This window comes from Balaenoptera musculus, chromosome 5 (genome assembly GCF_009873245.2).
Source record: "Balaenoptera musculus isolate JJ_BM4_2016_0621 chromosome 5, mBalMus1.pri.v3, whole genome shotgun sequence".
NCBI classification, from domain to species: Eukaryota; Metazoa; Chordata; class Mammalia; order Artiodactyla; family Balaenopteridae; genus Balaenoptera; species Balaenoptera musculus.
Window position 1 is genome coordinate 18,036,095 of NC_045789.1, and position 12,566 is coordinate 18,048,660.

Here is a 12,566-nt window from a genome sequence, read left to right on the forward strand (position 1 = left end):
AAGTCCATATGTTTTTCTCTAATGTGTTGATTATAGAGGCATGTGGGATTTCTGCTATCATTTATCTGAATTATAGGCTACTTTAAGATGCAGGATGGCAAACTTAATGAAGTACTGGCTAATTGTGATAAACTCTTTTCATTTAGCAAGCTGGCTAATTTACAGTTGTATAGTGACTTTGACAGTCCATATGTCTTTGACTTCCAAATAATATCTGTCTTCATAATGGGGATATTTCCCTGTCCCAAATTCTTTCAGAAGCTAGTGTTGGCTTGGCATTAAGAAGAAACATGTTTCATATTATAATAAGATTTTATACTTCTAAGGAGCTTCAGCGGTTCTGAAAATGACTTTGAAATACAGTCTTATTAATCTTTAGTATTCTCATGAGAGCCAAGTAGGTGGCAAATATTATCTCAATTTTGTAAAATAGAAACTAATGAAACAATTAGTGAATTTACTTGCCCTAGGCTAAATACTGAAGCAATGAAAAGTCAGAGTGCCAATTCTGGAACTTAACTGAAGCTCTTACTATGCATTGCATCTATAATAATTTTTATGGAGACGAGAGTAAAGGCAAAGAGAAAAAAAATCTTCAGAAAATATGAAGATCAATCTAATCTACTTTAAGAGACTCTGGAATAGATATTGTTACTTGATTGATTGTGCTTGGTCACGGTGACAGTGATAGTACCTGAACTTCAAAGAACTAATTTCCCTGCACCACTTCTGGGTGACCACATAATGAGTGTGGTCAGAGACATAGTAAAGGAATTTGAACTCTACTTCAAAACAAAGCTAAAACCTGACAAAATCAACAATGGTACAATAACTCAAGAGAAGAAAAAGAAAATAAGAAAAGCTAAATTTGGACTTAAAATGGACCTTTAAGTTGGTAATATACTTGATTCCTGATAGACAGTGAAAAATAAAGCAAGTCTCTATGGATCTCAGGGTCTCCCAAGTATTCTTATTTGCTTGACCCATCGTATTCTTCCGCTTTGATTTTTCATTTAAAAACTCCATTCTGTTTCATTTTTTCTCTTCATAGTCTCATAAAGATTCATTACAGGGCTTCCCTGGTGGCGCAGTGGTTGAGAATCCGCCTGCCGGTGCAGGGGACACGGGTTCGAGCCCTGGTCTGGGAAGATCCCACATGCCGCAGAGCAGCTAGGCCCGTGAGCCACAACTACTGAGCTTGCGCGTCTGGAGCCTGTGCTCTGCAACAAGACAGGCCGCGATAGTGAGAGGCCCGCGCACCGCAATGAGGAGTGGCCCCCGCTCGCTGCAACTAGAGAAAGCCCTCGCACAGAAACGAAGACCCAACACAGCCATAAATAAATAAATAAATAAATAAACCCAAAGTTAAAAAAAAGGATACGAGGTAACTTTAAAAAAAAAAAAAGATTCATTACAACAGTTTGGTTATTTAGTGGCAATACATTTGGAAACTGCTGTTGGAAACTCTTGTTCCTATTCTTTATCTAATTCTCTTGTGTGAAATAATCTACTTACTGGTTCATTTTCATTATCAGGGAAAGTTATTTCATTCTATTTTAGTACAAAAATGCCATTACTAGTAGCTGAACTAATACCAATTTTAAAACTCAAAATTATTTTTGGAATTTCAACCCCTCAAATAAATGTTTACCTTTTATATAGCTGCTTTCTTAATACTTGAGGAAAATTAAAATAATGCCATGAGACTGGCATGATATATATCTTGTATACAACTGATCTTCCACATCAGTAGTTATTTCTCCTCTAACAACTATAGCATATTAAGAGTTTGGTTTTTTTCTCTAATAGGATATGACATTAGCTCTAGTAAAATTAGTAAAATTGCCTTTGGTAACATTAAAAGACATAAAACTCCAAACAAACCTTCTTACAGTTGAAAAAACATCTAAAACCTTTCACTAAATAAGTGGTTATTTTTTTGTCCTGCACACTTAAAAGAGACATGATAAATGTAAATGTATGTTTACAATTGTCTATTTTCATAAGGAAACCTTAGATTTTGTTCCCATTTCTTTAAAAAGACAGTCTACACTTACCTGGCCCATCATTCATTTTGTCCAGGCACCGAGGAGTTGTGCTAAGAAACGAGGCATGTTTTATTCTAGCCACCAAACTACGAGGTGGCATGTACTTATGCTGAACTTGAGACATCTCATATGATTTTTGAACATCATAGGTGCCTGGTGCTGGAACATCCTGAAACAAATTTCAATGGACTAGCATAAACATATAAAAAATTTCCAAAAACATATAGCATATGTCACACTAAGCAATGGTAATAGAAAATATGAAAATTTTCTTTAATTAGCCATTAAAAATAGAAATTTAAAAGAGTATCCCTAAATCTATGCCCTCCTTAAATTCACTTGTCAAAAATTTAAGATAAAATAAACAGAATTATGAAGTATAGGTTCACATTCTTAAAAAAAATAGCCTTCATAATATAGATCAAACTCTAATTTTCAAATTTCATAATGAAAATCAAATTTTATACAGAAATGAGAGCAGTGGTTATTTGTTTTCTTAAGCAGCAAAACTATTCCTGCTTAACTGTCCTATGTGAGCACACCTTACTTATTCTACAAATGAGACTGCTTATTTCATTTTAATAGATTTCAATTAAGTTAAAAGGCTTCCCCTTTCATCACTTATGGCTCTTTACGTGCTCTACAGTTATATTAACATTTTTAATCAACATAAACCACACGGATATTAATAACCACAATAATAATTCTAAACTAAATTAAATCAAAAATATCATATATTTGTTGCACAATTAATGCCTGGAAACCATTAGCTAATTACCTCAGTGGAAACTTATAGAACTCATTTTCTTCAAATTATTTTAAAACATAACATATTATATATATAACAAATCTGTTCATCTGTATTATGTATAAAGACCAAACTTTTTAAGTTTTAATGATTTTCTGGCAGGCAGGAGACTTGTATTGTGGCTAAGGGTAGAGACTCTAGCACTAGACTGCTTTGGGTCCACATATCTGCTCCTTACTTGCTGTGGGACCCTAAGAGAGCTACTTAACCTCTGTGATCCTCCGTGTCTTCATCTGTAAGTGGGGAAACTATAAAATTTATATCGTATGTCATTGGGTTGCTGTGAGGATTAAGTGAGTTAAAACAAGTAAAATACTTAGATTAGTTCCTGATTCTACAAAAGGGTTAGCTAATCTTACTATTCTACAAAAGCTAATTTCAACGTAAAAAACAAGACTGAACAATCAGGGTCTAGACCAACAGAGAAGAATTTTAATGTTTCAAATAATTCAAACAAATTTGGATACTGAGAAAGCAAACTTTTGAAGTCCATCTAGGAGCCATACTTTATAAAACATACGTTCTCTTGTTCCTTATATCCCTATTATCACCCTCAAGCACAAGCCAACAACATTATCTCCCACTTCCAAAGAATCACTAAATATGGTAAAAGTACTGATCATGACTAGCGGAGGAGATTCTTACATGAAACCCCATGTTTCTGGTTTAAGTACTGTGTCAAACACAAATGCCACAATCTATAAGTCAACTAAGAAATGTCAACAGCTGTTTGCTTCTTGTCTGCATTAGGAGTACATTTAGCAAAGGTAGGCAGAGGATAAGCCATAGAAGCAATAGCTCCAAAGATGACTTTTGGACCTTTCAGGGCTGCTTCTGTGGTATGTGAAGGGAAACTAGAAGAGAGCACAAAAGCACAAAGAAATCATGAGTACACAATGTACTCAGAGTATTTAGGAAAGCTTTACAAAGATCTTGATTATCCCTACTACGCAGTTTCGTTTTCTTATCAGAAGCTGTTATTGTTCTTGCTTCCCTTAGCACCCTGCCTGGAGTCAACATCTAGTCCCTCTTCCAGTGCCTAGCCTAGATATGACTGACGGGTTTCGCTGCTGCCACACGGGAACCTTTTTTTTCTTTTTCTTTTTTAATGGCTTGAAGAAAAAGTAAGTAACTGCACAAGCGATCAGTTTTCTTCAACAATAGTGTGTTCCCCTCTAGAAAACTTCGTCAAACTAGCTACCCTAAATTTCATTAGATTCACTGGCTCTTCTACCAAGTGAAAATATACTACCCTCATCATGACCACATCTTTTTATAGCATTTTTATGCTTCTCTGAAAACTTATTCCCTACCTGTGTCCTTTACTGATGTTTCTAGGCTCTTCTTACTCATCTTCAACTCTCATTTTATCTGACCAAGAGGTTAATATGTCAAATAAATTTTCTAGGCATTAATTAATTCCTAGGATTAGTAAGACAAATCTGAAACCCTGTTTAAAAGCAATAACTTAAACAATACCTATATATAGTACTTTACATACCATTTCAGGGAAAAATAGTATGTATAGATAAGATCATCAAATTTCTGTTGGTGATCCTTTGTACATCACAGAAAACAGAGAAGGCACATGATGAGTGGATATAATAGACATTTCTCACACCTTTTTTTTAACCCAGTACTTGAATCCTGTTCCTGTGTTTGGGAAATTCCACATGCTTTGCAGCAGAATCTGAGTCCCAGCATAAAAGCCAAAATCACCTGACTCTCATCTTCCTGGTCTAATTTTAAAAAGCTAGGACATGAATCTAGGTCACAGTCTCAAATGCCAGCCTTTCAACTGGCAGCCAGTTATTCAAAAAGACACAGAACATTAAAAATTCCATTTTAGATTTGTTTTATTTATTTTTTAGTTTAAAGAAGCTGAATTTTTAAAAAAATTCTATTCTAGTGGTGGCACTGATAGAGCTAGCAGTTATGTTCCCAGAGGCAACAGTGGGAGGACAAACTGAAAGAGCAATTAGAGACTGAGGGAAAATGCCATAAAATGATGAAATAAATGTTATGTCTCAATGCAAATTAAAGTTAAGTCTAAGGTGTCTTGACCTCTTTATCTGGAAAACCAGGACCCTACCTAAAAATGACATAAATAATCATAGAATTAAAATAATTGATGTATGCAAAGTTCTTAGAATGGTATCTGTAAAAAAATTAATAAACAAAAACCTCAATTAAATATAGTCAGAAGATCAGGAGGGAGAGCTCTCAAACCATGGGACAACAGCAGAGCCCAAGAGGAAGAAGAAAGACCCTCTTCTTTCCTGGCAAGGACTCAGCCAATGAAATGTCATGGACTCTGTTTTCTATAGCCCTCCTAACTTCCCTTTTCCTTTCTGTAAAAGTGTTCTCCTTCCCTTGCTCTGCAGGGACTTGCACGTGGCTCACCATGGTTGCAGACACCAAACTGCAATTCTCTGCTGATCTCAGATGAACTCATCTTAGCTGGAGAAATATCTGGGAGTCTGTTTGTTCAGATCAACATACCTGATACATGCACTAGTATTTGCTTTCAGTGCCATCATCATCATTATTAGCATTATTATTTCTATTAGTAGTGGGACTACATGAAACCCTCAGTGATAACTCCCTTTCCTGCAGAAAGATACCAACAGGATATTTGAAAGGAAAGCTCCTAGTATTTTAAGCCCCAAACAAACAAACAACAACAACAACAAAATCCAAAGTAGTTAAGTTGCTGGGAATCACATGAAGACAGTGAATCAGGCAGTAAAAAAAAAAAAAATCACTGGTGGCAACCAACTTCAAAGGAAGGCAGGTCATCCTGTTTGTATTTTGGAAAAACCTTTTCCCATACTCTGTGGTTTTTTTCAACCATGTTAAGTTGAGTTGAAGCCCATGCACAATTCCCCATGCCCAGAACTCTTATATTAACCACTTAAAATCCAAGCCTAACTGACCTGGAGCCCCAAAGACCAGCTCCTCATTTCAAAATATTCAGTATTTTTCCCATCCCTGTTCCCTGCCATTTTGACATGTGAAATTTCATATACTCTCTAACCTTGGACATATTAAACTGCATGTATGCTCTTATCTTCCAAAACTCTAATTACCAAACACCAACAATTAAACCCCCCAGGCCCAGCAAGAAATGGAGCATTTGATCACTGAGTTGTCTCCCAAGATGTATGCACAATGCGAATAAAGACTGAACTCAAGTTTTAGCCTCAAAATAAATTTTCCTTTTACCATGTTATGGTAAAGGACTTAGGGATGTCTTTACTTCACATTTCATTTTTTAATGATACTTTCACTGGATACAGAATTCTTGGTTGACTTGCTTTTCTCTCAGCATTATGAATATGTCATTTCACTGATTTTTGGCCTCCATTACATTCTTTTTTTTTAAGAGTTTTTTTTTTTTTGGTTGCGTCAGGTCTTAGCTGCTGCATGCGGGATCTTCGTTGAGGCAAGCGGGCTCTTTTTTGCAGTGTGCGGGCTTCTCTCTAGTTGTGGTGTGCAGGTTTTTTCTTCTCTAGTTGTGGCATGTGGGCTGCAGGGCGCCTGGGCTCAGTAGTTGTGGCGTGCAGGTTCCAGAGTGCGTGGGCTCTGTAGCTTGTGGCACACAGGCTCTCAAGTTGAGGCAAGTGAGCTCAGTAGTTGTGGCATACAAGGCTTAGTTGCCCTGCGGCATGTGGGATCTTAGTTCCCCAGCTGGGGATCGAACCTATGTCCCCCGCACTGTAAGGCAGATTCTTTATTACTGGACCACCAGGGAAGTCCCAGCCTCCATTATTTCTGATGAGAAGTTCATGATCATATTATTTCCACTGTATGTAATAAATTGTTTTTCACTTTCAAGATGTTCTCTTTGTTTTGGTTTTCAGCAGTTTGACTATGATATGTCTAAGAGTGTGTTCTCTTTTTTTTTTTTTTTCACACACACACAGTGTATTTTATTTTTACAAGAGATAAATAGACTGACACCAAGCATTGTACATGGATGACCACAACAAAAGCAACAATGATTGCAATTACCAAACATGAAACACACTCATACTATGTCATAATATTGACATTCAGTCCAGTAATCCTCCACTGTAACAGCTCCTTTACTTTGCTGTGAAAATTGATTTGTATATTCTTTGCCTCTGAGCCCTTGTGGGATTTTTTTTTTTTTTAAATTCAGACAGACAGAAAGTCACAAAAATTATACTCATCCTCATCAGTTCACTCAGTCCCATGTAATTAATTTTTTTTTCATCTTGATCTTTTGTTAGCACTTTTATGAGTTCATCAGTTTTTCATTAGAGTTCTGAAAATGCTTATTCATTCAGTTCAGCAGTACAGTCAGTTACCAGAAACCTGTACTTGTCAGAGTCTTTTCCATGAATTTCTTGAAGATGAAACCCTTTTATAGGAACATATTTGCAAAATTATCAGAGTACACCCAGAACTGTCTGTAAATGACAAAAGACTTAAAAATGACCATGGTTAAAGATTTGATGAGAGTTCATAATAATGCAGTTGACAAGAAAATTAGTTATTTCTGAGATATACATTTTAAAGTAATAACTAGGATTATTACTTATAACATTATACCAGAACATATAAGATTTTTAGAAATTTCATGTAATGTCTGAAACATTTATATTAACATATTTCCATACATATTTCCATACAAATACAAATATAAGATTTTTAGAAATTTCATGCAATGTCTGACACATTTATATTAACATATTTCCATACATATTTCCATACAAATACAAATATAAGATTTTTAGAAATTTCATGTAATGTCTGAAACATTTATATTAACATATTTCCATACAAATAACCCAATGAAAGTTTAGTATTAGTTGTTTTGTTTGTTTTTTTATACTGCAGGTTCTTATTAGGCATCAATTTTATACACATCAGTGTATACATGTCAATCCCAATCGCCCAATTCAGCACACCACCATCCCCACCTCACCGCAGTTTTCCCCCCTTGGTGTCCATATGTCCATTCTCTACATCTGTGTCTCAACTTCTGCCCTGCAAACTGGCTCATCTGTACCATTTTTCTAGGTTCCACATACATGCATTAATATACGATATTTGTTTTTCTCTTTCTGACTTACTTCACTCTGTATGACAGTCTCTAGATCCATCCACGTCTCAACAAATGACGCAATTTCGTTCCTTTTTATGGCTGAGTAATATTCCATTGTATATATGTACCACATCTTCTTTATCCATTCGTCTGTTGATGGGCATTTAGGTTGCTTCCATGACCTGGCTATTGTAAATAGTGCTGCAATGAACATTCAGGTGCATGTGTCTTTTTGAATTATGGTTTTCTCTGGGTATATGCCCAGTAGTGGGATTGCTGGGTCATATGGTAATTCTATTTTTAGTTTTTTAAGGAATCTCCATACTGTTCTCCATAGTGGCTGTATCAACTTACATTCCCACCAACAGTGCAAGAGGGTTCCCTTTTCTCCACACCCTCTCCAGCATTTGTTGTTTGTAGATTTTCTGATGATGCCCATTCTAACAGGAGTGAGGTGATACCTCATTGTAGTTTTGATTTGCATTTCTCTAATAATTAGTGACGTTGAGCATCTTTTCATGTGCTTCGTGGCCGTCTGTATGTCTTCTTTGGAGAAATGTCTATTTAGGTCTTCTGCCCATTTTTGGATTGGGGTGTTTGTTTCTTTGATATTGAGCTGAATGAGCTGTTTATATATTTTGGAGATTAATCCTTTGTCCGTTGATTCATTTGCAAATATTTTCTCCCATTCTGAGGGTTGTCTTTTCGTCTTGTTTATGGTTTCCTTTGCTGTGCAAAAGCTTTGAAGTTTCATTAGGTCCCACTTGTTTATTTTTGTTTTTATTTCCATTACTCTAGGAGGTGGATCCAAAAAGATCTTGCTGTGATTTATGTCAAAGAGTGTTCTTCCTATGTTTTCCTCTAAGAGTTTTATAGTGTCCAGTCTTATATTTAGGTCTCTAATCCATTTTGAGTTTATTTTTGTGTATGGTGTTAGGGAGTGTACTAATTTCATTCTTTTACATGTAGCTGTCCAGTTTTCCCAGCACCACTTATTGAAGAGACTGTCTTTTCTCCATTGTATATCTTTGCCTCCTTTGTCATAGATTAGTTGACCATAGGTGCGTGGGTTAATCTCTGGGCTTTCTATCTTGTTCCATTGATCTATGTTTCTGTTTTTGTGCCAGTACCATATTGTCTTGATTACTGTAGCTTTGTAGTATAGTCTGAAGTCAGGGAGTCTGATTCCTCCAGCTCCATTTTTTTGCCTCAAGACTGCTTTGGCTATTCGGGGTCTTTTGTGTCTCCATACAAATTTTAAGATGATTTGTTCTAGCTCCGTAAAAAATGCCATTGGTAATTTGATAGGGATTGCATTGAATCTGTAGATTGCTTTGGGTAGTATACTCATTTTCACAATGTTGATTCTTCCAATCCAAGAACATGGTATATCTCTCCATCTGTTGGTATCATCTTTAATTTCTTTCATCAGTGTCTTATAGTTTTCTGCATACAGGTCTTTTGTCTCCCTAGGTAGGTTTATTCCTAGGTATTTTATTCTTTTTCTTGCAATGGTAAATGGGAGTGTTTCCATAATTTCTCTTTCAGATTTTTCATCATTAGTGTATAGGAATGCAAGAGATTTCTGTGCATTAATTTTGTATCCTGCAACTTTACCATATTCATTAATTAGCTCTAGCAGTTTTCTGGTGGCAGTTTTAGGATTCTCTATGTATAGTATCATGTCATCCGCAAACAGTGACAGTTTTACTTCTTCTTTTCCAATTTGTATTCCTTTTATTTCTTTTTCTTCTCTGATTGCCGTGGCTAGGACTTCCAGAACTATGTTGAATAATAGTGGTGAGAGTGGACATCCTTGTCTCGTTCCTGATCTTAGAGGAAATGCTTTCAGTTTTTCACCATTGAGAATGATGTTTGCTGTGGGTTTGTCATATATGGCCTTTATTATGTTGAGGTAGGTTCCCTCTATGCCCACTTTCTGGAGAGTTTTTATCAGAAATGGGTGTTGAATTTTGTCAAAAGCTTTTTCTGCATCTACTGAGATGATCATATGGTTTTTATTCTTCAATTTATTAATATGGTGTATCACATTGATTGATTTGAGTATATTGAAGAATCCTTGCATCCCTGGGATAAATCCCACTTGATCGTGGTGTATGATCCTTTTAATGTGTTGTTGGATTCTGTTTGCTAGTATTTTGTTGAGGATTTTTGCATCTATATTCATCAGTGATATTGGTCTGTAATTTTCTTTTTTTGTAGTGTCTTTGTCTGGTTTTGGTATCAGGGTGATGGTGGCCCCATAGAATGAGTTTGGGAGTGTTCCTTCCTCTGCAATTTTTTCGAAGAGTTTGAGAAGGATGGGTGTTAGCTCTTCTCTAAATGTTTGATAGAATTCACCTGTGAAGCCATCTGGTCCTGGACTTTTGTTTGTTGGAAGATTTTTAATCACAGTTTCAATTTCATTACTTGTGATTGGTCTGTTCATATATTCTGTTTCTTCCTGATTCAGTCTGGGAAGGTTATACCTTTCTAAGAATTTGTCCATTTCTTCCAGGTTGTCCATTTTATTGGCAAAGAGTTGCTTGTAGTAGTCTCTTAGGATGCTTTGTATTTCTGCGGTGTCTGTTGTAACTTCTCCTTTTTCATTTCTGATTTTATTGATTTGAGTCCTCTCCCTCTTTTTCTTGATGAGTCTGGCTAATGGCTTATCAATTTTGTTTATCTTCTCAAAGAACCAACTTTTAGTTTTATTGATCTTTGCTATTGTTTTCTTTGTTTCTATTTCATTTATTTCTGCTCTGATCTTTATGATTTCTTTCCTTCTGCTAACTTTGGGTTTTGTTTGTTCTTCTTTCTCTAGTTTCTTTAGGTGTAAGGTTAGATTGTTTACTTGAGATTTTTCTTGTTTCTTTAGGTAGGCTCGTATAGCTATAAACTTCCCTCTTAGAACCGCTTTTGCTGCATCCCATAGGTTTTGGGTCGTCGTGTTTTCATTGTCATTTGTCTCTAGGTATTTTTTGATTTCCTCTTTGATTTCTTCAGTGATCTCTTGGTTATTTAGTAACGTATTGTTTAGCCTCCATGTGTTTGTCTTTTTTACGTTTTTTTCCCTGTAATTCATTTCTAATCTCATAGCGTTGTGGTCAGAAAAGATGCTTGATATGATTTCAATTTTCTTAAATTTACTGAGGCTTGATTTGTGACCCAAGATGTGATCTATCCTGGAGAATGTTCCGTGCGCACTTGAGAAGAACGTGTAATCTGCTGTTTTTGGATGGAATGTCCTATATATATCAATTAAATCTATCTGGTCTATTGTGTCATTTAAAGCTTCTGTTTCCTTATTTATTTTCATTTTGGATGATCTGTCCATTGGTGTAAGTGAGGTGTTAAAGTCCCCCACTATTATTGTGTTACTGTCGATTTCCTCTTTTATAGCTGTTAGCAGTTGCCTTATGTATTGAGGTGCTCCTATGTTGGGTGCATATATATTTATAATTGTTAAATCTTCCTCTTGGATTGATCCCTGGATCATTATGTAGTGTCCTTCCTTGTCTCTTGTAACATTCTTTATTTTAAAGTCTATTTTATCTGATATGAGTATAGCTACTCCAGCTTTCTTTTGATTTCCATTTGCATGGAATATCTTTTTCCATCCCCTCACTTTCAGTCTGTATGTGTCCCTAGGTCTAAAGTGGGTCTCTTGTAGACAGCATATATATGGGTCTTGTTTTTGTATCCATTCAGCCAGTCTATGTCTTTTGCTTGGGGCATTTAATCCATTCACGTTTAAGGTAATTATCGATATGTATGTTCCTATTACCATTTTCTTAATTGTTACGGGTTTGTTTTTGTAGGTCCTTTACTTCTCTTGTGTTTCCCACTTAGAGAAGTTCCTTTAGTATTTGTTGTAGAGCTGGTTTGGTGGTGCTTAATTCTCTTAGCTTTTGCTTGTCTGTAAAGCTTTTGATTTCTCCATCAAATCTAAATGAGATCCTTGCCGGGTAGAGTAATCTTGGTTGTAGGTTCTTCCCTTTCATCACTTTAAGTATATCATGCCACTCCATTCTGGCTTGCAGAGTTTCTGCTGAGAAATCAGCTGTTAACCTTATGGGAGTTCCCTTGTATGTTATTTGTCGTTTTTCCCTTGCTGCTTTCAATAATTTTTTCTTTGTCTTTAATTTTTGCCACTTTGATTACTATGTGTCTTGGCGTGTTTCTCCTTGGGTTTATTCTGTATGGGACTCTCTGCGCTTCCTGGACTTGGGTGGCTATTTCCTTTCCCATGTTAGGGAAGTTTTCGACTATAATCTCTTCAAATATTTTCTCTGGTCCTTTCTCTCTCTCTTCTCCTTCTGGGACCCCTATAATGCGAATGTTGTTGCGTTTAATGTTGTCCCAGATGTCTCTTAGGCTGTCTTCATTTCTTTTCATTCTTTTTTCTTTAGTCTGTTCCGCAGCAGTGAATTCCACCATTCTGTCTTCCAGGTCACTTATCCGTTCTTCTGCCTCAGTTATTCTGCTATTGATTCCTTCTAGTGTAGTTTTCATTTCAGTTATTGTATTGGTCATCTCTGTTTGTTTGTTCTTTAATTCTTCTAGGTCTTTGTTAATCATTTCTTGCATCTTCTCAATCTTTGCCTCCATTCTTATTCCGAGGTCCTGCATCATC

At 36.0% G+C, this 12,566-nt stretch overlaps 1 protein-coding gene across 1 annotated transcript in view; it reads right to left on the reverse strand.

The window, feature by feature from the left end:
• Window positions 1-12,566, reverse strand: part of STPG2 (sperm tail PG-rich repeat containing 2) — a 344,744-nt gene that overhangs the window by 115,169 nt on the left and 217,009 nt on the right. Inside the window, exon 9 of the mRNA XM_036853457.1 lies at window positions 2,058-2,217. Within this exon, the coding sequence (XP_036709352.1) occupies window positions 2,058-2,217 (160 nt within the window). The remainder of the gene's footprint in view (window positions 1-2,057; window positions 2,218-12,566) is intronic.